Source organism: Cherax quadricarinatus, chromosome 16 (genome assembly GCF_038502225.1).
Source record: "Cherax quadricarinatus isolate ZL_2023a chromosome 16, ASM3850222v1, whole genome shotgun sequence".
Classification (NCBI taxonomy): domain Eukaryota; kingdom Metazoa; phylum Arthropoda; class Malacostraca; order Decapoda; family Parastacidae; genus Cherax; species Cherax quadricarinatus.
The window spans coordinates 18,224,034-18,246,827 of NC_091307.1; the positions used below are offsets into that span (position 1 = coordinate 18,224,034).

The 22,794-nt window shown below is 39.6% G+C and overlaps 1 protein-coding gene across 4 annotated transcripts in view; it reads left to right on the forward strand.

The window, feature by feature from the left end:
- Positions 1-22,794, forward strand: part of LOC128688932 (protein amalgam) — a 321,694-nt gene that overhangs the window by 254,001 nt on the left and 44,899 nt on the right. The window contains exon 2 of one of the 4 annotated variants that reach the window (XM_070085444.1): positions 1-3. This exon is cut by the window's left edge and continues 894 nt beyond it. The exons of the other annotated variants lie outside the window; for them this stretch is intronic. Coding sequence (XP_069941545.1) covers positions 1-3 — 3 coding nt within the window. The remainder of the gene's footprint in view (positions 4-22,794) is intronic. 4 annotated transcript variants of the gene reach the window in all.

Consider the following 22,794-nt stretch of genomic DNA (forward strand, 5'->3'; position numbering starts at 1 on the left):
AAGGTAGGTCCTCGGATGCGACGTAAACAGGGAAACGATTTAGAAAGGGTAGGAGCGATGAAGGAATAAGAGAGGAGCAGGCTCACATCCCCTCCCTCTAGTATCCTAAGAAACTCATCCTTTCTAATCCCCTTCAAATAACCAAAACAAACTACCAATTACACCTAATGAGACACAGACCATAATTTTACTTTGCCTGGGGAACATTTCACAATAGCATATCATTTACATGAGGCACGAGCCCTAAATCTACATTTTCTCGGAGAAGGAACAAGAATAATAATTGCCTATGAATTACAGCCAGTGGGTCGCATCCGATGCACAAATCTAATAGCCTATCAGTTAACCCCACAGAGACTCAGGTTGTTAACATTAATTTTCTTAATATAGATCCTACGTCAACTGTCCGTGTGTGTCATCATGGCACTGTGGTCGAGAAGCAACAGGGGTTATTATTGTTGTCTTTCTTGCATGTTGTTCCTTTACTTACCGTGCAATTATAAATAAAACAAAAAATGCTAGCAATAGCCATAATAACAAACACAATAACAATAACTGATGATAGTAATAAAAATAGTATGCTTTATTACAGCCTGAGTACAAATGCTGTTCAGACATATGCTGGTGATTACTTAATACAATGTTTGTGTGTTCATGGATGGTATTTATATGGTAAAAATACGATGAAATATATCACAGAAGACAAGCATATATGCAAGACAAGCCACGGGGGTAAAACTCTTTAGATCAAGTACTATCACACATCTCTGTGCGTCATCAGGAGCTGTGCAAGTTGCAAAGCAGCAACAGAAATGAGGGGAAGTTTTCTCAGAGTATGGCATCGTGAGTGGTTCCCGCCAGCACCTCTCTCTTTCAGAATGCGAGAGGCACAGCCGAATGCCATTCAGCTGTGCCTCTACAAAGTACTTGACCTAAAGAGAGAAAAATTTCAACCCCAAGTGGCTTGTCTTGCATTATTAAAATAACCTGTCTGCGATTGTTTGCAATAAGTGTATATATAAACTAGATATATATCATGATAAACTAGGCATTCTGATACGGAAAAAATTGCCTAAGTATAATTGGATGTAGGAAAGAAGGGAAAGAAATAGAAACAATTTTCATTTAACAAGTCACAGACAAGGATACGTGATATCACAGTGGCTTGTTCATTGACGGAATTGTAACACGTAAATAGACGAGAGAAAGAAAGTTACAGGAATGTCGAGGAATCTGTGGATTTTTTTTTTTTTTTTTTTTTTTTTTTTTGATGTGAGGAATGATCTTTAAATGCTTCAACGAAAGAAGAGGGTGAAATCTTGGAAAATTTTGTGGTATTAAGTGATATGAGGGTTTGGTCATGTACAAACAATAATTCAATATAGGGTGGGATGATTAAAGATGGTATATTACTTTGATAGGGTCCTGAACAGGTGTGTCAGCTCGGAGTAAAAGTGAGTTGTCATTGGGATTTGATGTGCTGCTGGAGTATAAGAAATTATCTATGAAGCTTTCTAAAAACTTGGTTAACTAGACTTGAGCCTAGGAGGCAGACATTGGTATCTGCACGTCGAATGTTACGTGGTGAGATTGATTGGTGAGTCGTCTTTGATGCTGACGTGTATGTTTTTCTTGAAAGACTGCTAGAGTGTGAGTGATGGTAAATGCATTTTTCTTCTTTGGGTCACCTTGCCTTGATCGGAGTCAGGAAAAGGAGGAAGGATGAAAAAGAAAGGAGGGAGAGAGAGAGAGAGAGAGACCAGGTTTGTGCCAAGTGCTCCTTCAACTCTTGATAGAGCGCGTTCAAACTTAAATTTCACTTAATCATGTAAATAAATATCAGAGAAATATGCCGGGGGAAAAAAAGGGAAAAAGTGAACCAGTACATAAGTGAATACATTAATTTATTACAATGAAGTATGGAAATACACAATCACTAGTCATGACCACGTAGCCGAGGTTTCTGGGAGGGGAAATAATATAACCCTAAATGGGGGATTTTCACGGTCATCTATTACACTACTAAGAGAAATGGGCTGCAACATAACTCACGCAAGTATAACTGACAAATAATTACAATTCCTCTTAGTAAACCACTTTGGAGGTCCTCTTTACAGTTTTAACAGGACCTCAGTCTTGCCTCTCCTATTTTTAACTCCACTCCCGTGAGTTACATCTATGTCTCTGAAGCCACCCTCCAGCCCCTTTGCCTCTTTCCATAATGAATGATTTTCCCATAGATCAGCAATTCATAATAGCAGAGGCGATAAGGCTAATGCTGGCTTCCAACATCACTAGAAAGAGGGAGGGAGACAAAGGGAGGCAGGGAGGGGGGGAAGAGACAGGAGGGGAGCGAGGGGATGAGACGGGAGGGGAGGGAGGGGGAAGAGACGGTAGGGGAGGGAGGAGAGCAAGAGAGAAGACACGACGTAGGCTCAAAATATTGTTCATCTTGCAAAAATCTGGCTGAGGAAATTAGTAATATTTACCTTGCTTGTTTATGGCTCTTAGCTCGAGCAAATTTGTGCTTGGCGCATTAGGGGATTGTAGCTCGTGTCCCTAACTCACCACAACCCTATCGTAAAGTTAGCAAATCCCTGTGATTATAGGTGTGAGTGGAGCAGGAGACGGCCAAAGGGGGAAAAAGGGGGAAGGGGTGGAGAATATCCTACGAAGACAAGAGCGGTAGGAAAGGAGATTTACTGGCAGCGAAGAAGGTAAGGGGAAGGTAAAAGGCGTCAGAGGGCCATTAAATATTAAGGGAGAACAAAGATTTTTAAGGATCCTTGTAAGCCGGGAATGACAAAGTATTTTAGGGAAAGTTTTGAGGAGAGGAGCACAAAGGGTTTTAAGAGCCCCGTTAAAAAAGAAAGTACAAAGAGTTTAAAGAGACCCCTTTAAAAAGAAACCACAAAGGGGTTTTAAGGGACCCCTTAAAAAGAAATACGAAGGGCTTTAAGGATCTCTGTAAGGGGGAGGAGGATAAATATTATTTTTAAGAACTCCTACAATGAAGGGGCGTACATAGTTTGAATGAACCTTTACTGGAAGTCTTTTTAAGATCCTTATAATGAGGCATTGTTATTACATTCATGGAAGGGGAGCACTATATCCATATGGGTTATATTGTGCCTCAGGGAAAGGTATTCAGGCTTGATTCAAGGAACTGAGGCACTGGTCTAATTCCTAAGATCAAGAGCCCCTCACTAGCATCAAAGAACCTTTGAAGGGACCTTCTAAGGAGAGAGCAAAGGGTCACAAGGAGCTATATATAAGGAGAGAATTAAATGTTAGGGAGCCTTGGAGAAAGGGGATGGAATAATATGCAAAAGGGAAGACTGAACCAAGAGGCAAGGAGATAATTGAGGATGATTCTTTTTCCTCTTGTCTTTCATGAGGGGGACCAAGATGTTATTTCATCTTAATATCACACTAAGTAACCAAAATGAGGAAGGAAATGAAGACAGCTAGGATGGCCTCACTTCCAACATTAGTGGGACGCGGGGCAGGGCAGAGCTGCGGCGATATTACGCTCCGGGATTTTTCAATGGATAAGAGGCAGTTTGGCTTCGCCTTCTGGGTGATAGCTAAATCCTTCACATTCTGGGGTCTTATATGTATGTATTTCTCTCTCTCTCTCTCTCTCTCTCTCTCTCTATATATATATATATATATATATATATATATATATATATATATATATATATATATATATATAAAGCCAAAAAAATTAAACAGGTTACATAGCTAGGTTCAAACCTTCAATATTTTGTTCAAACCTTTAAGATATTGAAAGACTTAATACACTCAAACACGAAAAACTATTTAAAGTAAACTTCGAGAGAAGATGTTACACGAACTTGGGTATTTTTTTTTTCGGGGGAGGGGGGGAGGAATAGAATTATAGCAGAATGGAAAAAAAAGGAGACGAACCGGTAAAGTCGTAATTGCGAGGAAAATAGTCATTTAAAAACCCAGTTGGACAAGAACCTTGCAGTATAAGAATCTACCAGATACTACAATGTGGCATACTGAAATCAACAGTTTTCCTGATGTTTATTTGGTAGTTGCCTCAGATCCATCAGTTGACAAGAAATCAACCCCGTCAACAACAGAAGTAGTGGTAGGAGTAGACAGGACAATGGTGCGTGCTTTCCTGCACCACAATATGCAAAAACAGTACTGAGAGCAACTAGAAGAGCAGGCCCTTTGTGAGTCACACTGGAGTAACACAGTCTACGCTAGAAATAGTGGTAATTAAGTAGAAGTAGTTGTAGCTCTAACCCTCCATCTATTTCCATCCCTCCTGTAAATTCCATGTAATTTTTCCAGTATAGTAGATTTATTTTCTTCCCTATTTTTATATAATACGTGACTATCCTTTATCTAGATAGAAGTAGATAGTTCATCTCAGCAGATAGGCTCAGTATGGACTCCCAAGTCCCCTGTTATCTGACTTTCCCACATGGTCTCTCTCTCTCTCTCTCTCTCTCTCTCTCTCTCTCTCTCTCTCTCTCTCTCTCTCTCTCTCTCTCTCTTTCTCTCTTTCTCTTTCTCTTTCCATTGTTTCGAAACCTTTCTAAGATATTAACCTGCTTCGCCCTGTTGACCTCACCCGTTGTTTCAATTTCTCTGAGAGAATCATCCAGCTTCGTGACAGGTACCACTGTGTCTGTGTATCGAGCTTTTCTGCTGCCATGTGCGTTTTAGGTTTACATGTGCGTTTCAGAAGCTGCCATGTACTTTTCAAAGCCTATCATGTACGTTCCCTTATTGTCATGTGTTTGTCTGCCATGTGCTTTTCATAGTCTGCCGAGGGGTTTCAGTATTGCCACGTGCATTTTGAGAGATTGTCGTCTCCGCTTCATTAATAGCATTTGCACTTCAGTCTACTAGGCGCCATTATGCGCCCTGACGTGCGCTTCTGCGCCGCATCATTGGAGAGTCCTCTGACACAGGAGCCTCTCACCTTGCATTACACCTCACGTATTAAAAATCCACTGATATTGTGCTCTTCAGGTGTATGGTGGACATACTAAGACCTTTAATGCTATGTTGGGTCTTCGTAAATACCGTAGGTGCTATGATAGGCCGAAACAGAGATCGTAATTGCTATGAACTTACTAAAGCGAACCAAAAAAAAAAAAAAAATACTACTTCAAACATGAAACAACAAATAAGACACACAAACAAACTAACGAGATCTATCCAGCCAGGGACGGAGAAAATACAGAGGTATCACAGACCCGACCTTCTCAAATACCATTTAAACAGCTAATAGGAGATTGATCATCACTAAAATTCCCGGAATTAACGAAATACCAACCAACAACTGAGTTAGTTTATGCGAGAGAGACTTTTCATGGATTTTAGAGCTACAATAATTGAACACAGACGATCGGTAAAATGTGCTTAGAAGAGCACTGCCAACCTCCAGTTTGTGAAGTCATATAACCACACAGTAAATGAGGAAAGAGCTAAGATAACACGCAAAATGGAAGACCAATTGAAGATCAAGGTAAACATTGTACACAAGCAATGATAGATCAAAGACACACCAGTATTTCGCAAGAACAACTCCAACTGAATAACATTAATAATTTCACATTGAACATACACATAGCAGCGCCTAACATAAGCCGGAGCACACTAACAATCTGATACGTCCCACTTGCTTCTCGACAAGACTGATATACTCAGCCATACTCAAGCACCGCCCTCTCATCTACTACAAACACTGACACCGGTCTCGCCTCCCTCCCACTCTTGTGTATAGAATTATTTTCTCATTCTCTGTACTTATTGCTAAAGGGAATCTTAAACAGCTATTAATATACACAGAACAGTTAGTTTCCTTTTTCTGTAGTGTCGAATAGGTAAAATTTGTCAATTAGCAAGAACTCATTTAAAATTAAGTATTTTCTAAAGTTTTCTCTTATACGTTTAAAGATATATTTTTCATTTATATTAATGTAAAAATTAATAATTTTTTACCAAAAGAACCTTAGAAAACTCATCTAATCCAGCTAAATATATTTTAGATAAGTTTACAATAATTTAATAATAAACAAAGACAATGAAATATATTTTTCTCGTTAGGTTTAGAACGATTTTTGTGAAATTATTACATACACAAATTCTCGCTTGCCTTATTCGGCAAGAAGAGCGTTGCTATTTAAGCCAAACTGCCAAACTCGCAAGTTTTATCTATTCGGCACGACATAATCATTATATATATATATATATATATATATATATATATATATATATATATATATATCTATATATATATATATATATATATATATATATATATATATATATATATAATGATTATATGTATATAATATAAACACAGTTAAAAGCATTTTTATTCCAAGCGTTTTCTCGTTTTCTCACGTTATCAAGGAACAGCTTTTCCTTGATAATGAAAAAAATCCCGAAATCGCTTGGAAAGATAATGATAATTTTCATTGTGGTTATATTGTTATCTTATTGTGTGTGTGTGTGTGTGTGTGTGTGTGTGTGTGTATGTGTGTGTGTGAGTGTGTGTGTGTGTGTGTGTGTGTGTGTGTTCTCTGAGACATGACAAAGCTCGTGACTATAAGCAAATTTTCATAACGCTTTGCATGTATCTGTTTACCTAACATTTAATTAATTCGATAAATATCTTTCAACTGTATATATTGTTATAACATCCCAGGCGTGAAACATTATTTACTCTGACAACTAGAATGCTTATTTTCTGACCATAAATGAATTATCAGGACCTTAAATAAGTATTTGTTTTAGAATCGTTTTCACCTGTAATTTATTTCCATGCGCTCTCCCACGTCTTCCCTCTTATACTGCTTCTTTCTGCTAATTCTTCCTTCTTACAGTCTTCTCAGTCCTTTTTTCCCTACCCCTTTACTCTCTCCTGGTTCTTTCCCCCAACATTCAATATCCTCTCACCAAACATGGAGCAATGTATACAATGTATATCAGTGGCGAGGCAGTTAGAGAAACACCAGAGTTTGTCATCAAGAGCCACTGTACGTGTCAGAGCTCCATGACACGTCACATGTGTGTGAACCCACATGTGACGGGAAGTACAATTACGCACTTTAAAGGTGTCAGCACAGCACGAAGGTTCTTAATAGCTCTTAACTCAAGGGCCTCACGCCCACTTGTAAGCCTCGCAACCTCGAACGGAAGATGAACCCAATGATATAACACATATCACCTTCATCGTTGTCATCTTTATCATTATCATAATCATCATGATAATCATCGTCATCATGGAATGAAAAAGTCATATAGGAAAGTAATATACGATATAATTGATGATGAAGGCTTAATTAACACTTAAGTATTTAGTCTGGTAGACGATGTGACTAAAGTTGCAAACTGCATTACGTCATTAAATTATAGCTGGTGATGTTGAACATAGTGATGCTGTTGAACTTGGCAATAATGTTGTTGAACTTGATGTTAGTGAGCTGGTGATGTTGAACTGTTGATGATGAATTGGTAATGGCACGAGAGAGAGCGACACTATGGTCAAGAGAATTGTTAAAACTCACTGCCTGGGCGACACATTAGTATAGGATTCCATAGAACTGCATTTATGTTTACGAACTGTTGGGAAAAGTTGATCTGAGGGACAACTTTTCATCCATTACCTTCCTTCTGTGAGTTAAGTGTGATCACACTTAAATCTTATATTTTATGTAAATGTGGAAAATCCTTCAAGGCCTAGAACCATAGGCCTCCTCTGAATCTCCAATGAAAATGTACATTTTTCTTCTTGCAAAAATGGGGTGTATCTTTGGAGAATTTTTGTCTCTGTACTTTTTTTTTGTACCACAGTGGTATAGAGGTACAGTGTACAGAGGGGCTGGAGGTTCTTATCTACATGGCTCCCTATTACACAGAATAGAGTTATATAACTGTGTGTTGCATGCCTGGCCGTGACGTGTTGCATGCCTAGCGTGTGTTGCATGCGTGTGTTTTCTCCTTTAGGAACCCTCCTGCATCGCTGTGGTATGACTAATGTCATCATCACATTATGTGGACTGACAAACCATGTAATCTACTCCAGAGAGGAAGGACTTAATCTCGGAAAACCACGTCGTTTTTATTGCAATGTCAAACAACAAACGCTTAATTTTAATGCGGGTAATAAAAAAAAACAGAAGCCGCCCTCTCTCCGCCATTCTACACACACGTAAACACAAATAAACAATCAGACACGCGCACACACATACATATGCAAATGGACAATTACAAACAGACACAAATCTTGAACGTTTGCGTACGATAATGGTTTCAGCAGTGCGAGTCTGCCTCCTGACCCATAAATACAAACAGCTAATTACACTCCATAAAGCCCCTCTTGGGAATGGTCCCTAAGGCAGTAATCCAGAACGTATATTGTTTTGGAATTGGCCAAGTGGAATATTCAAGGTGGGGACGCCAGCAGGAATATTCCTATCTTGGTACTAGTTTGAACGTTCATAGGCATGAATAGTCATGTGCACAAGAGAATTAACCAGCGCAATGTGCAGCTATGTGAACACAAACATTAACATTTATGTGTGTGTGGAAATATATATATTCTCCTGTGTATAACAGGATAGCCATCTATGAAGCTGAATGTTTTGTTAATAAATATAATTTATCTACATTTACTCACAGATAAAATAATTTAAAATAATAAGAACTAACAACAGGTTAACTAAATATAATCAACATCCAAATATTCAGCAATTTTCACGAGATTAAAATTATATTATTTTTTGGCTATATACGTAGATATATAACCGATTACAACACAGTTTTATAACAATCTCAGTTTTATAGTTATTACCAACATGACCTGCAGGTCGCTAGCAGTGAGAGCCCCGTTGATCAGACAGTCAACAGGGATGTCTGGCTTACGGTTGAGCTGCAAAAAATTGAAGACTTCTCGAAAATTATCAGAAATATACAACCTTCACCAGCTGAAATGACATTTGTCCAGTCCGTCCTCCAGCTTGAAGGACGAGTGTGGGTACAGAACCAAAATTAAAGAACAGCTGTTACTGGGACACTGAGCGAAACATTGTCCCAATGAAAGCTTGTGCTGTAACTTGCGCCTTTGTCCTCCATTGTGTGGGCAATATGTCGTGTCATCCAGCGTGTGAGGATACTAACGCTCTCAGTAACTACGATGTCTTCCGTGCTGATAGATGAAAATGGGTTCTTAATGTTATTTCGTTATTGTTGGTTAACTTCACTATTGGGTAGAGATCAACGAACTGAAATGTGTGCAAAAACGCCCCTACCATTTCGTAAACACTTTAAACTTCACTATAGTAAACAGTAGTCATTACAAACAAGAAAATATGTTTGTTACATTACATTAGTAAGTGTCAGTCTTCTGAGCTTTGAAAATCAGAAGAGACTCCATAATGTTGGCCTTTAGTGGAGGTGCCTATGGTAGGATCTAAGTGAATTTCAACTCCAGGTCTTTGGCTGAGTGTCAGAAGAAATCGTTCAACATCAATCTGACATGGTCGAGCTTAAGATAGAAAGAGAGTGGAACCCTGGGAGTGATGTAACCTCATAACAAAGCATCATTAATTAAATGTCAGAAGACTGACCCGAAATGTAAACGAATAAGACACATGAGCAACACCTGGGTATCTTTATTTGGAAACATTTCTCCATCCAGAAGCTTCTCTGGATGGAGAAATGACTGAATCGCGAAAAGTCACTGAAAGTAGTTATTCAGGCGTTGTACATGTCTTAGTCAAACACCTGTAGGAATTCTGAACCAGCAACATAGTGATACCAGCCCGAATGTTCGAAATGAATGATCAAAGGACAGACGAAAGGACGTGGTTAACACTATTTGGTACAAGGAACAGGAGCCACACTCTCCTTGCTCAGATCAAGACTGACTACCCCTTCCCCGTCCAAAACACTTCCCCACGTTCTGTTTGACCATTACGGTAACAGCACTTACTCGTGATGATACTATGACCAAAGGTATCAGCAACATTTTAATACGTACTTTAATAAGGTTTCGTTTAAGATAAACTAATTTTCCAGAAAAATTTGTGTAGATTATTCGTAAATTCTTCTTACGCAGCGATAATAAAAAATATGAGATTCGTGACTTTAAAATCTCGTAAAGAAGTAATGGAAAAACCACTTCGGTGTTAATTTCAATCTTATGCAATATAAATCAACAGTTGCTAGTATATAAAAAAATCGAACTTTTTTTCCGACAAGACAAAAAAAAAAAAAAGCGTAGTTTACGTCATTTCCATTTGATTAGAAGTGAGTAACGTTGCAATCACAAGTTAGTAATACAAGTTTGCAACGATTTGCTAACCCTCCACTTTGTTGCTGTCGACAAATTTACTAACTTCTTTGTTTCCCGCGAACATCGAAACTTTTCTAATTATATCCCATGTCCGCTTCCTCTCGACCCTTTCACTGTTTTTATCTTGAATATTTTTTTGCCTTTTTTTTTTCTTCGTCTCATTCTCTGCCTCACATTGATGTGCCTCCTCCACGTCCTTTTTATTCTCTTACTTGCCTTACCCTTCTCAATTTCCTCTCTTCAGTTTCCTTCACTTCCGACGAAGGAAAGACATTAGTGCATAGTAAGATTTTGGTGAGACAACGTTTCGCTCTACGTAGAGCTTCACCAAGTAAAGCTCTGCGTAGAGCTTTACGAAGCTTTACAAAGTAAAGCTCTACGCAGAGCTGGCTTTGCAGCAGTTTATCTTCATAAGTGTTAGTAGCACGCTGCTACATCCACCCCCATCGCTTCTATTCTTCCTCCTTCCCCTACTCTTTTATCCCTTTATGAAGCTTCTTCCATCTCTTTACATCTGTACTTTTCGTACTGTTTTCACCTCTCTCTCTCTCTCTCTCTCTCTCTCTCTCTCTCTCTCTCTCTCGTTTTCTCTCGACTGCCTTCCCATTCTCTTGTCACTTAAATTCCTGTTCTTTATTCATTCATCTCTGTCCCAATTCCCCAGGCAATTTCTACTCTTTTCGCATGACATAAATTTCAAAATTTTAGCCAATATTTCGGTTTTATTTCCCCACCTCTCACGCTGAGGCAAATTAGATCACCAAAAAGGTCAATGAGAGGGGAAAGGCGCGGAAATGTGTGAAAATTGGGAATTAGCACATAGAGTTGAGAAATGCATGGTATAGAAGTAAGGGGGAAGGGGAAAGGGGGAAAGGGGAGGGGGGGTTGAGGGTGAGTTGAATGATGGATGGAGAACACAGAGCAGTGTATAATGGAGATGAGAGATGACACCCACTCACCCACACGCACACACACACACACACACACACACACACACACACACACACACACACACACACACACACACACACACACACACACACACACACACACACGTGTGTGAACGAAGAGGATACGGGGGGGGGGTCTCTCATATATAACCAGCCCCTCTCACGCGTAATATTTGCCCGAGTTAATCACATAGCTACAACCCCGACACGAGGGGTGTGTTTGCTCAGACCAGCTAAGCGTGTAAGAGCACTTTTTGATCACTATGTATGTACGCACAAACACACACACATACATACACACAAGGCCAGGAGCTATGACTCGACTCTTGCAAACAAAAATAGGTGAGTACACACACATTGTATATATATATATATATATATATATATATATATATATATATATATATATATATATATATATATATATATATATATATATATATATATACATACATACATACAATAAGATCACAGTAAACAGGTGATTTTAAAATATGCAAAATAACCACTGTGAAAGAGTAGTGAAATTCCAAGCGCTTTCGTGACTACTCACATTGTCAAGGAACAATGTGAGTAGTCACGAAAGCGCTTGGAATTTCAGTACTTTTTCACAGTGGTTGTTTTGCATATATATATATATATATATATATATATATATATATATATATATATATATAATGTGTGTGTGTGTATTAATTATAAGAGAAAGAGAGATAAGGTACTAAGAGACGATGGACTGGGATAAAATATTTGAAATGTTAAAACTAGAAAAAAAGAGAACATTGATGGAAGCTAAAATCACAGATGAGTGAAGGATGTTAGAAAGTACTTTTTCAATCCCAAAATAGTGGGGAAGGTGTTGAGAACTGGATGTGCAAGTAGAGAGAAGTGCATTAGACTGCATGTAGAGTTAGTGAAGTCAAACTTTTCATAGTTTTATGAGGATATATGGTAGGCTTCAAAAGGCCAGACACCAGCAATATCTATCGACGAGACTCAAAAGACTATCTAGGAGCCCGGACTCGACCCCCGGCACACACACAACGGCGAATGCACCACATATAAATTAGTCACCGTGTTGTGAGGAGACTTGTGGAGCCGATATGCTTGCCAATTAACCTGATGATGCAGGATCACAGAGGAGGGAGACACCATACCCTCTTCGTCATTTGTTCAATAATTTGATTTATTACTTCTCTTCCCTTGTGAGAGGGGAAACATCTCTGGCTCCTCCACCTCCAGCCTCCCCTCATACCCAAAAATAATTATCTCTGAATATGTGTGGACAATTGAGCGCACTTTCTGAATTTTCACCTCAATTTCTCTTCACTTTTCTCCAAAGTTTATCTGATTCTTAGTCCTGTATAGAAAATAATTTCCCCTTAAAATATTTGCTAGAGCAACATGCAATAAAAAATCTAATTCTATCCTGTTATTTTCTTACTAGAATTTCATTTGGTAATTTTAAAAACTCAAATTTTGGATCTGGATTTTTTATTTGGTTACCAAAGAGCCGGTAAGGCTCCACAGATTCTTTAAAAATAGCTATATAACGTATTGTCCGAGATTCTGTTAAAAAATTTTCAACAATTGCCGCGTCTTTAAACTTTTGTCTAAAAAAAAATAATTGGATAAGTACTGCGTAGAAGTTTTCCAGCAAATAAATGCTGGTGTAAGAGACTGATGGTGGTAACCACTCACTGTTAGTTCTCGTGAAATTTCTTGCTAGATCAACGAAATTGCAGCGCAGCAATGAAATGTTGAAATGTGTCGTGCAATAATTTTGATGTGTTCACCTGGCAAAAAAAAAAAAACACGTGTGTACCTAACAAAAAACTACACTTGTGTGTACCTAACAAAAAACTACACTTGTGTGTACCTAACAAAAAACTACACTTGTGTGTACCTAACAAAAAACTACACTTGTGTGTACCTAACAAAAAACTACACTTGTGTGTACCTAACAAAAAACTACACTTGTGTGTACCTAACAAAAAACTACACTTGTGTGTACCTAACAAAAAACTACACTTGTGTGTACCTAACAAAAAACTACACTTGTGTGTACCTAACAAAAAAAAACACTTGTGTGCACCTAACAAAAAAAGCACTTGTGTGCACCTAACAAAAAAAACACTTGTGTGTACCTAACAAAAAATTACACTTGTGTGCACCTAAAAAACACTTGTGTGTAAGTAACAAAAAACAACTTGTGTGTACCTAACAAAAAAAATAAGAACACTTGTGTAGTGAAAGACATTAAATGTCGTGCACAGTACACAAGTGGCCATTTGTCTGTATCGAAGAATCAAAAGGCAAAATACAACCTGCTCTGATGTGTGTGGCATAACCCACTAACTTTTGTTATATAAACTGGTAAAAAAAAGTTAAAAAAAGATCAAAGAGGAAATCAGTTCTTTAGAAGAGTTGTTTAAAAATTCAACTTGAAAGTCACACGGACATTGTCATTGCCAGTGTCTCGCCCCGAGGAATTTCATATTTTTCTGGTGCAAAATTTTGAAGGGAAATTTTATTTGGGATGTGCATTATGAATATTTTTTTATGTGAGGAACTGTGCATGATTAATATCTTTGGGAGAAGCTGTGCATGATTAATATCTTTGAGAGAAGCTGTGCATGATTAATATCTTCATGAAAGGAGCTGTGCATGATTAACATCTTTGAGAGGAGCTGTGCATGATTAACATCTTTGAGAGGAGCTGTGCATGATTAACATTTTTGAGAGGAGCTGTGCATGATTAATATCTTTATGCAAGGAGCTGTGCATGATTAATATCTTTGAGAGAAGCTGTGCATGATTAACATCTTTGAGAGGAGCTGTGCATGATTAACATCTTTGAGAGGAGCTGTGCATGATTAACATCTTTGAGAGAAGCTGTGCCATACCGAAGAAGTGTCAAGCTAGAGGGTAATCTAACCTTCTAGTCAATGGTCCAAGTCGGACCGAAATACCGTAATAAGCTTTTTTCACCTACGTACTGCTTATTTGTGTACTTACACTTACATCACTAGGTGGTGTTGGTTACAATAGGAAAGCAACACCCTATCTTATTTAGGTAATGGCTGTGGGAGACATCTCCATCATCCGATTTTGCAGTTTTCTGAATAAATTAAAAGCTAATCTTGGGTGACCACCGTCATTCACCGATCTTGAAAGACGGCCTCAAGAATACTTTCCACGACGAAACTATTGAGATTTCACAGTATGATAATATAGTAATTCTAGAGAAATTTAATTTTAGAGAAAGTGACTGGGAAGACATCCTAAACGCATCTTCACAGGACACAGATCAATTCGATCATCCTCACTTGTATGTTTGCCTGTCCAAGTTTTTAAAGCTGCCTGAGGGCATTAATTTCAATGACGTTACTTTATATTACCAATCTACTTTTTTTGCGTTAACTTTTCCATATTCCCCCCCCCCCCTCGCCGAGAGTGGTCGTTACATCAGCTTGTATATGTCATCATGAGCTAAATATAAGTTCTGGAGGATCACAAAAGTTGCGTATATAACTTGATGTGTTTGATACTGATTCTTAAAAATAATGTTTCATTTTCAGTTTGAGTTGTTCACGACTGAATTGTTTCGTTGGATCAATACACTAAAGTGAGATAACTAACTTTTACGTAATAAAAAAAATGGACATTAAATAAACCCAAACAGGCAGTGGTATGACTGAGCCTTAGAGAACTGGAAAAAAAGAGGTCATGAAATAACCCCCCCAAAAAAGACAGTGGAATCTGATTGAAGCATAAATCCCAAGTGGAGGCTTCGAGCTGGAGTTATTGAGCTGCTTCAGAGTCATGACACGGGTATTACTACACGGGGACGTCCGGGCCTGTGTTGCCTCATTTCCTGCAGTCATGCACAGCTCCATCACTCTCTCTAATGACTCTGTCTAGGACGATATGCTGCCGTGAGGTTGATGTTTGTCTCTCCCGCCTCTCCTCCCCCTCACGCAGGCACACTCTTCATTACTTGCTCTTTACTGTTCCACGCAGATATCGTTTTTACACTGAGGTCAGTCGGTTGACTGATATTTTTCTCTTAATGTTCCAGGAACTCGGAATAAAATGACACATTAAAACAGAATAGAAACTGTACGTAACAATGTTCCGCTTGATGGACTATTGTGAAGTCTCAAGTCTTTCCGAGGTAATAGATGTGCCAGCGGTATTAAGAAAACACTATAGATCCTAAATACCTCTAGAATTGAAAATAATCAAAAGAACGTATATTGTTTTAGCCTACTTTTAATGTTCCGGTCCATCTTGTCAAAATTCTAAATATTATCAACAACAGGAATGCTATTTTAGTCTCCACCATTATAAAAGAACCAACTAGATCCAAAATGAAGCTATCCATAATACAGACAAGCTGGTGTATGTTCCATCCATGTAAAAAATCCATTTCGAGGAAACCACATGGAAGTTGGACACGCGCATCAAGTAACATAAATACGATTGCTATATACATAACCCACAGCAAGCATTTGTCATTCGTGGAGATGACCACAGCCATTTTGTGAGATGGACAGAGATGGAACTGATCATCAAGGAGGGAGATAAACAAGAGTCGAAAATGAACCCGGTTTAACTCGTAATAAACGACCCCAGAACTCCGTAGCTTAGCGGTAAAACGTTGGAGTTGTCAATCCCGGGACCACTGTTCATCCCGTTTACCCCCTCCCTTCCCCTTCCCTTTCCTCCCTTCCCCTCCTCCCTCCCCCTTCCCCTCCCTACCTCCCCCTCTTACGTCCCCCCTCCCCCGTCCGTCTTTCTGTTTATTCATAGTTGAAAATATTTAGAATCTGCTTTAATCAAGACATCTAACACCATTACGCATTTGGATTGGACTTTTCAGTTGCCATTACACCTCAGGTACGCCTCTTTCCCCGAAGCTTGAACCAGACACTAAGAGAGCCTGCAGGAGTGGCTGTCACCTCCTCACTGTGAAGGTGACACTGTGGAGGTGAGCAGAATCGAGCATCAAGCAGCGCCGACGTGCTGAGAGTCTTCAAGGTACCTGACACAGGTGCCCTCCGACACCTTGAAGGTGTTAATGACACGGAAATGGCACCCAGTGTCAGGGGTGAGTGAGGCTGAGTGACGGAGATGGCCCCGGGGATCAGTAAATGAGAAAGAGTACAGGACAAACTGTGTACAGAGGACAGGAGAGTACAAGAAATCTCATCACATTTTTCCTATCCATCTTGTACTCCTAAAACACAACGCTTGGAAAGTACACAGCGAGACTATCTGTTGACAAGGATTATCTACTTCTTTCTAGAATAAAGGCACTCGCGTATTATCTGGGTGTTTTAGGCAGGGATAAGTAAAGCAGATTTTCTGCTGCAGAAAATTTCGTCGACTTACTAATGCACGTTTTACTGCGTTAGTTTAAAGTAAATTAACCAAAATTCAATCATTTTAACCGAACATGGCAAACTGATGCAAAAAAAAAGGTTACTGTGGAGACGTAGAGTAAGCTTTCATTAAGACAAAGTCTCGCTCGAGAGCGAAACGTTGACTAAATATAAGCCTGGTCAGCTTAAGAGACCGTTAAACACCTCAGCAGTGCTCGGCTCTCCAACTAAATGAAAAAAAAAATACTTAACCAAGGCGTAAGTTCTTTTGATCTATGATCCACACGCAAAGAAAACCAACGTTATTAAATAATGAGGGTAATTTTAGCGGACTTTAATTAAATTAAATAAGAAAAAGGTTTCTTTGGGGGAAGGAATGATTATGTCACCTTCACCAGTTGTCCTGCCTGCCTGACTCAAACTCACCTTCATAATATCACTCTCTATGCCTGCCTGACTTAGACTCATCTTCAAAATACCCCTCTCTATGTTTGCCTTTCTTACCCATCCTCAAAATGCTTCTCTCTCTACCTGCCTGATACTCACCTTCAAAATCTCTCTCTCTATACCTGCCTGACTCTCACACACCTTCAAAATATCCCTCTCTATACCTGTCTGACTTACACACTCACCTTCACCTTGTCTCTCTCTACCTACCTGACTCTCATATTCCCTCAGTGTAATAACTATCTACCTTCCTCACCAACCTGCTGTACCACACGAACAGTGAGACACAAAGTATATTTATTCAGTGTAATTAGCTGTTTATGTGCATGATTATAGGTATTAGCGTATTTTGTGAATTTTGAAATAATAGTATTTGTAGTGTGTTAATGTGCTGTAATATTCAGGTGTTTGTGCATGTAATAAAGTGTATTAAGGTTTTCTCCCTTTTATTACAGTAAATTTATGGGAGGAGCTACGTCTTCAGTGTTTGTTACTAACCCAGCTATACCATGCGCGGGACTTGAACTCGCGGTTAGAGAGTCGTAAAATTCCAGACCGACCCCGAGTTCAAGCCCCGCTTGTCGTATGGTTTGTTTGTTCTTACCTGGGGCAGAGCTACATCTTCAGTGTTTTATGCTATAGGAACAGTGTTTGTACATACATGAGCTGTGCTACGTCTTCAGTGTTTGTAAATACAAGAGCGGTATTACAGACGTCTTCACTGTCTGTAGATACAGGAGCGGTGCTACGCTCGCGTAAGAAAAAATAGAAGTGGTGTCAAGAACTTTATTAGCTGACGTTTCTCTTGGATGCCAAGTTTAATCAAAACATTTATACAATACTTGGAAAGGCATGAGAATATAGAGCAGCAACTTGGATGTTAACATTAGAGAGCATAAATAAGTCTGTTTGATTAACAACACTGTGAATGCATTCATACGTCATTGTAAGACAAACACACATTCACCACATGAAATGAACCTAATTAGCTGTTAAAAAAAAGACTGACGGCATTTTTTTTAAATCTGTTCTTATTACCGATGTAAAGACAATTACACAGACTACTGGTAGCTTTAGAGACTTTAAACCTCTGGCTCGCCCGCTCACGCATCTGCGTAACCTGATGTAAATGATTACCGTACCCTCTCCGTTCACTTACGATGTTGCTCTATATATTTAAAGCATCTCCACGTACTGTCTATAAGATATGATAAAGTTCAGTGTCCGGGCGGAACATCATCTGCAAACAAATGTTTCCAAGCGGTTTTCGGGTATGTTACTTACATACGTCGATTCGTATTGCTAAAAGGACTTATTAGTGTAACGTTTTACCCCTCTGGTGGGCTATTTCAGACACTTGAAAAAACCCACTTGTGTGTGAAACGTCGTACCAATAAAGGAAATCCCTGCAGTTAGTGTCGTCGTCGCGTACTGACATACTGTCTGTATCTTAAACCAACTGTACTCAGCTGTGTCCTTAAGTGTTCCGTTTACAACGTCTGTAGCTACAAGAGCACCAGCTACATTCCTGGTTTCTCGGCTTCACTATTTCTAGAATAATTTGTTCAAATTACCGGTGATAGTAGCACTTATTGCCTCTCCTTGCATCTCGTTACATTGTTCCGCCATTCTGTGAAGAAAAATATTCTATTAACGCGCAGCGTTTTTATGTCGATTTCCATCTTGGGTTTCTTGTTGCTGTTGATGCTGTTATCTTTATCAGTTTTCTCCGTATACTTTCCTTTTAAGCGTTTATCATTTTCAGTCTGTATATATATATTTGCGTGTTTTGCGTATGGTGCACGCAAGTATGCAACGAAGTGTGTGTATTCACCTAATTGTGCTCTTCTAATTGTGGTTGCAGGAGCCGATTCATAGCTCCTGGACCCACTTCTTCACTGGTCGCTATTATATTCACTCTCTCCCTGCTCCATAAGTTTTATCATATCTCTTCTTAAAGCTGTGTATGGATTCTGCCTCCACTACATCACTCTCCAGACTGTTCCACTTCCTGACAACTCTGACTGAAGATCTACTTCCTAACATCCCTGTGGCTCATCTGCGTCTTCAACTTCCAATTGTGACGCCGTATTGCCGTCTCCCATCTCTGAAACAACCTGTCCTATCCACCTTGTCCGTTCCTCTCAGTATTTTCTGTGTCGTTATTATGTACTCACCTAATTGTGGTTGCAGGGGTCGAGACTCAGCTTCTGGCCCCGCCTCTTCACTGATCGCTACTGGATCCTCTCTCTCTCTGCTTCCTGAGCTTTGTCATACCTCTTCTTAAAACTATGTATGGTTCCTGCCTCCACTACTTCACTTGCTAGGCTATTCCACTTGCTGACAGTTCTATGACTGAAGAAATACTTCCTAACGTCCCTGTGACTCGTCTGAGTCTTCAGCTTCCAGTTGTGACCCCTTGTCCCTGTGTCCCCTCTCTGGAACATCCTATCTCTGTCCACCTTGTCTATTCCCCGCAGTATCTTGTATGTCGTTATCATGTCTCCCCTGACCCTTCTGTCCTCCAGTGTCGTCAGTCCGATTTCCCTTAACCTTTCCTGTATGTGTATGTGTGTGTGTGTGTGTGTGTGTGTGTGTGTGTGTGTGTGTGTGTGTGTGTGTGTGTGTGTACGTGTATGTGTGTGTCAAAAGCATGCAAGTTGTCTTTTCCTGTCAATGCCGAGGGGATTCCTATCTGTTACTAGCGCATTGCTGCCTGTATTAATTATCTATCTCACACCTGAGCCACCAAAGACAACAAGCACCCTACCAGCATCTCTGAGAAACCCAAGATTCATCTCCGGCTGAGGGGGATGAGGCGAGGATAGGATGCGCATCAGAGGAATCTAATAAGATGTTTTGGACTCGTATAACAAAAGACTTTCGCCGATCCTTTGCTACTCAGGTGCTGATCCTCCTGAAGGCGGCGTTGATCCTGATTAAAATATCGATCCGGCTACAGGTGCGGAACACAGTAATGAGGTAAAGATGGTATTTTAAAGTATAGAATTATGGCCTGTCAGTGAGGCGAATATTGAAAGTTCTGCCCTTCAAGGCGGCGATGATACAAAGCACTGGAACAACAGTCACTTACATTTTTCCCTTGGAACATAACAGATCCCATTCCATTCAACGGATGATACCTACAGGTTTAGCGCTTCCCCACAATTAAAAAAGATCAACCATTACATTCTTAACGCTCAATAATGCGGAGTAATATATCATACCGATATTATACATCATTATATTACAGCATAACATTATTATACATCACTGTATTAAGGCACTATAAAAATCATCTTATCCATAATAATTATAGTGTATCCCGCCACACTGAAGAAATAAACTAACATTACTATAGTGGTTAGTGGGAGGGGGGTTAAATCCTGCCCACTACACTAGGGTCAATAAGGCCTCACGGTGACCTTTTTTTTCACCACCAAACAAAAAATATTTTAATCCTTTAAGAAAGGATTAAGGTCATAACATATATACGCTGAGTAGAAATGCATCCCTCAGAGTATATGTGCTTGAAGTGTTGTATATACTGGTATTCTTTTACATTTTAATACGATTACAAAATCATACAACAGCAATACATGCAAGGAACTTTAGTATCAAATGTGTCTAATCGGAAACTAAATTATTATTATTATTATTATTATTATTATTATTATTATTATTATTATTATTATTATTAATGTAATGTCACTGCAATAGTATTGCAGTAATGACAGAAATACACAATAGGACTATTAAATGAAATATTGAAGATAATGCGAGTATAATACAGCATAATGCAACAATGATGCAGTATACTGAGTTCAGTACAGTATCGTCGACATAATGAGGAATACAATTGGTGTGAATTGACAGATGATGAAGCCAAGTTTGACAACAACTGGATAAAATGCTCGCTAGCTTCGGGAAAATCTAATTTTTGATATATCTGTTAATCTTTGACCTTTTGGAATCTTCAAGGGAGATGCCTTCATGCAGGTGAAGGGCACTTGATCCAGTGAGCTGGAGCTACCCCTCCACCATTCCTTGGATCAGACCTGGATGCCTCCCAGTTCCCGGGTGTTCTATGACCCGCTTGAATTTTGGCGATTGCATTGAATTTAATTAGACAATGTTTCGCCCATACAATGAGCTAATATTTTGACATTTGGGATCCAAAGTAGACAGGCTAAAAAGTAGACAGGATAGAATAAAAAGATAGACAAAAATAGAGAAAGTGACGCAAGTGTTTCGACACATATTCCGTGACATGACTGAAGCGTACCAATGGAGAAACCGGAATAAATAAAAGGGGATACAAACAACGTGCCGAAAATATTTAACCAGGAGAGGACTTGCAGCAATGGCTTCAAATTGAACAAATTTAGATTTATAAGTGATATAGGAAATCACCGGCTTGTTAGTAGAGTTGTGGATGAGTGGAACATAATCTCAAGCAGGGCAATTAAAGTGAAAACTTTGAGAAGAGTTTTAAAAATAAGTTGGTCAGGTTCAGGAGTGGGTGTGAGTTGGGCCTGCCTAGCACGGGCCAGTAGGCTTTCTGCCGTACCCCTCCCTTGTTATGTTTTGTATACTCTGTTTTGTATACTCTGACACGGAGATAGCAGCAGCAGTAGCAGTGACACCGACAGTAGTATCCGTAATAGTAACAGTGGTACCAGCCCCAGCATCAGCAGCACCTTTAGCAGCAGCAGCATCAGCAGCACCGACACCAGCAGCAGTACCAGCACTAGCAGACGGAGCTCCAGCACCAGCAACAGAAGCAGCAGCAACAAGAAACTTGTTCTGGAAATTATCATTGTAGAGCGGAGCAGCGAGCTGGCAGAGCGAGCCAATATGGCAACATTTATCTTAGCAAGAACAACAGCACAGAGCTGGCTGGCGTACGCTTCAAATGGTGTCTACACGCAAATGTTCTTAGTGCCCTCCTGACCACTTACGTCAGGATGCCCTTTGTAACCTTAAGTGTGTGTGTCTGTCTGTCTGTCTGTCTGTCTGTCTGTCTGTCTGTGTGTGTGTGTGTGTGTTAGTTACCATTTTGTCCTAGGCACATGTCGATTAAACACTAGGCCTGTTGTATATGTCTGTGCATGTGTGTGTGTATGTGTGTATGTGTGCGTGTGCGTGTGCGTGTTGGTGTGTGTGTGTGTGTGTGTGTGTGTGTGTGTGTGTGTGTGTGTGTGTGTGTGTGTGTGTGTGTGTTGTGCGTGTGTGTGTATGTCTGTTCGTGTGTGTGTGTATGTGTATGTGTGTGTGTGTGTGTGTGTGTGTGTGTGTGTGTGTATATGTGTGTGTGTGTGTGTTACCATTTGGTCCTAGGCACATGTCGATTAGACACTAGGCCTGTTGTATGTGCATGCGTGTGTGTGTATGTCTGTCCGTGTGTGTGTGTGTGTCTGTCTGAGTGTGTGAGAGAGAGAGGTAGAGGGGATTACCTAGAAGAGCAGGATTGTGCTTATGGTGCTCTGTCTTCAGTAATTATTTACAGTAGTTGCAGCACATCCTAATGCATCTTCAGCAATCTACAATTCTGTTTGAAAAAGCATAAATTTTAGTGTCTTTGTAACTGGAAATTATGGCGTCTTGTCCCGTTGCTGGTGCCGGAAATCTTCCTAATCTATTTCCCTTATCCTTG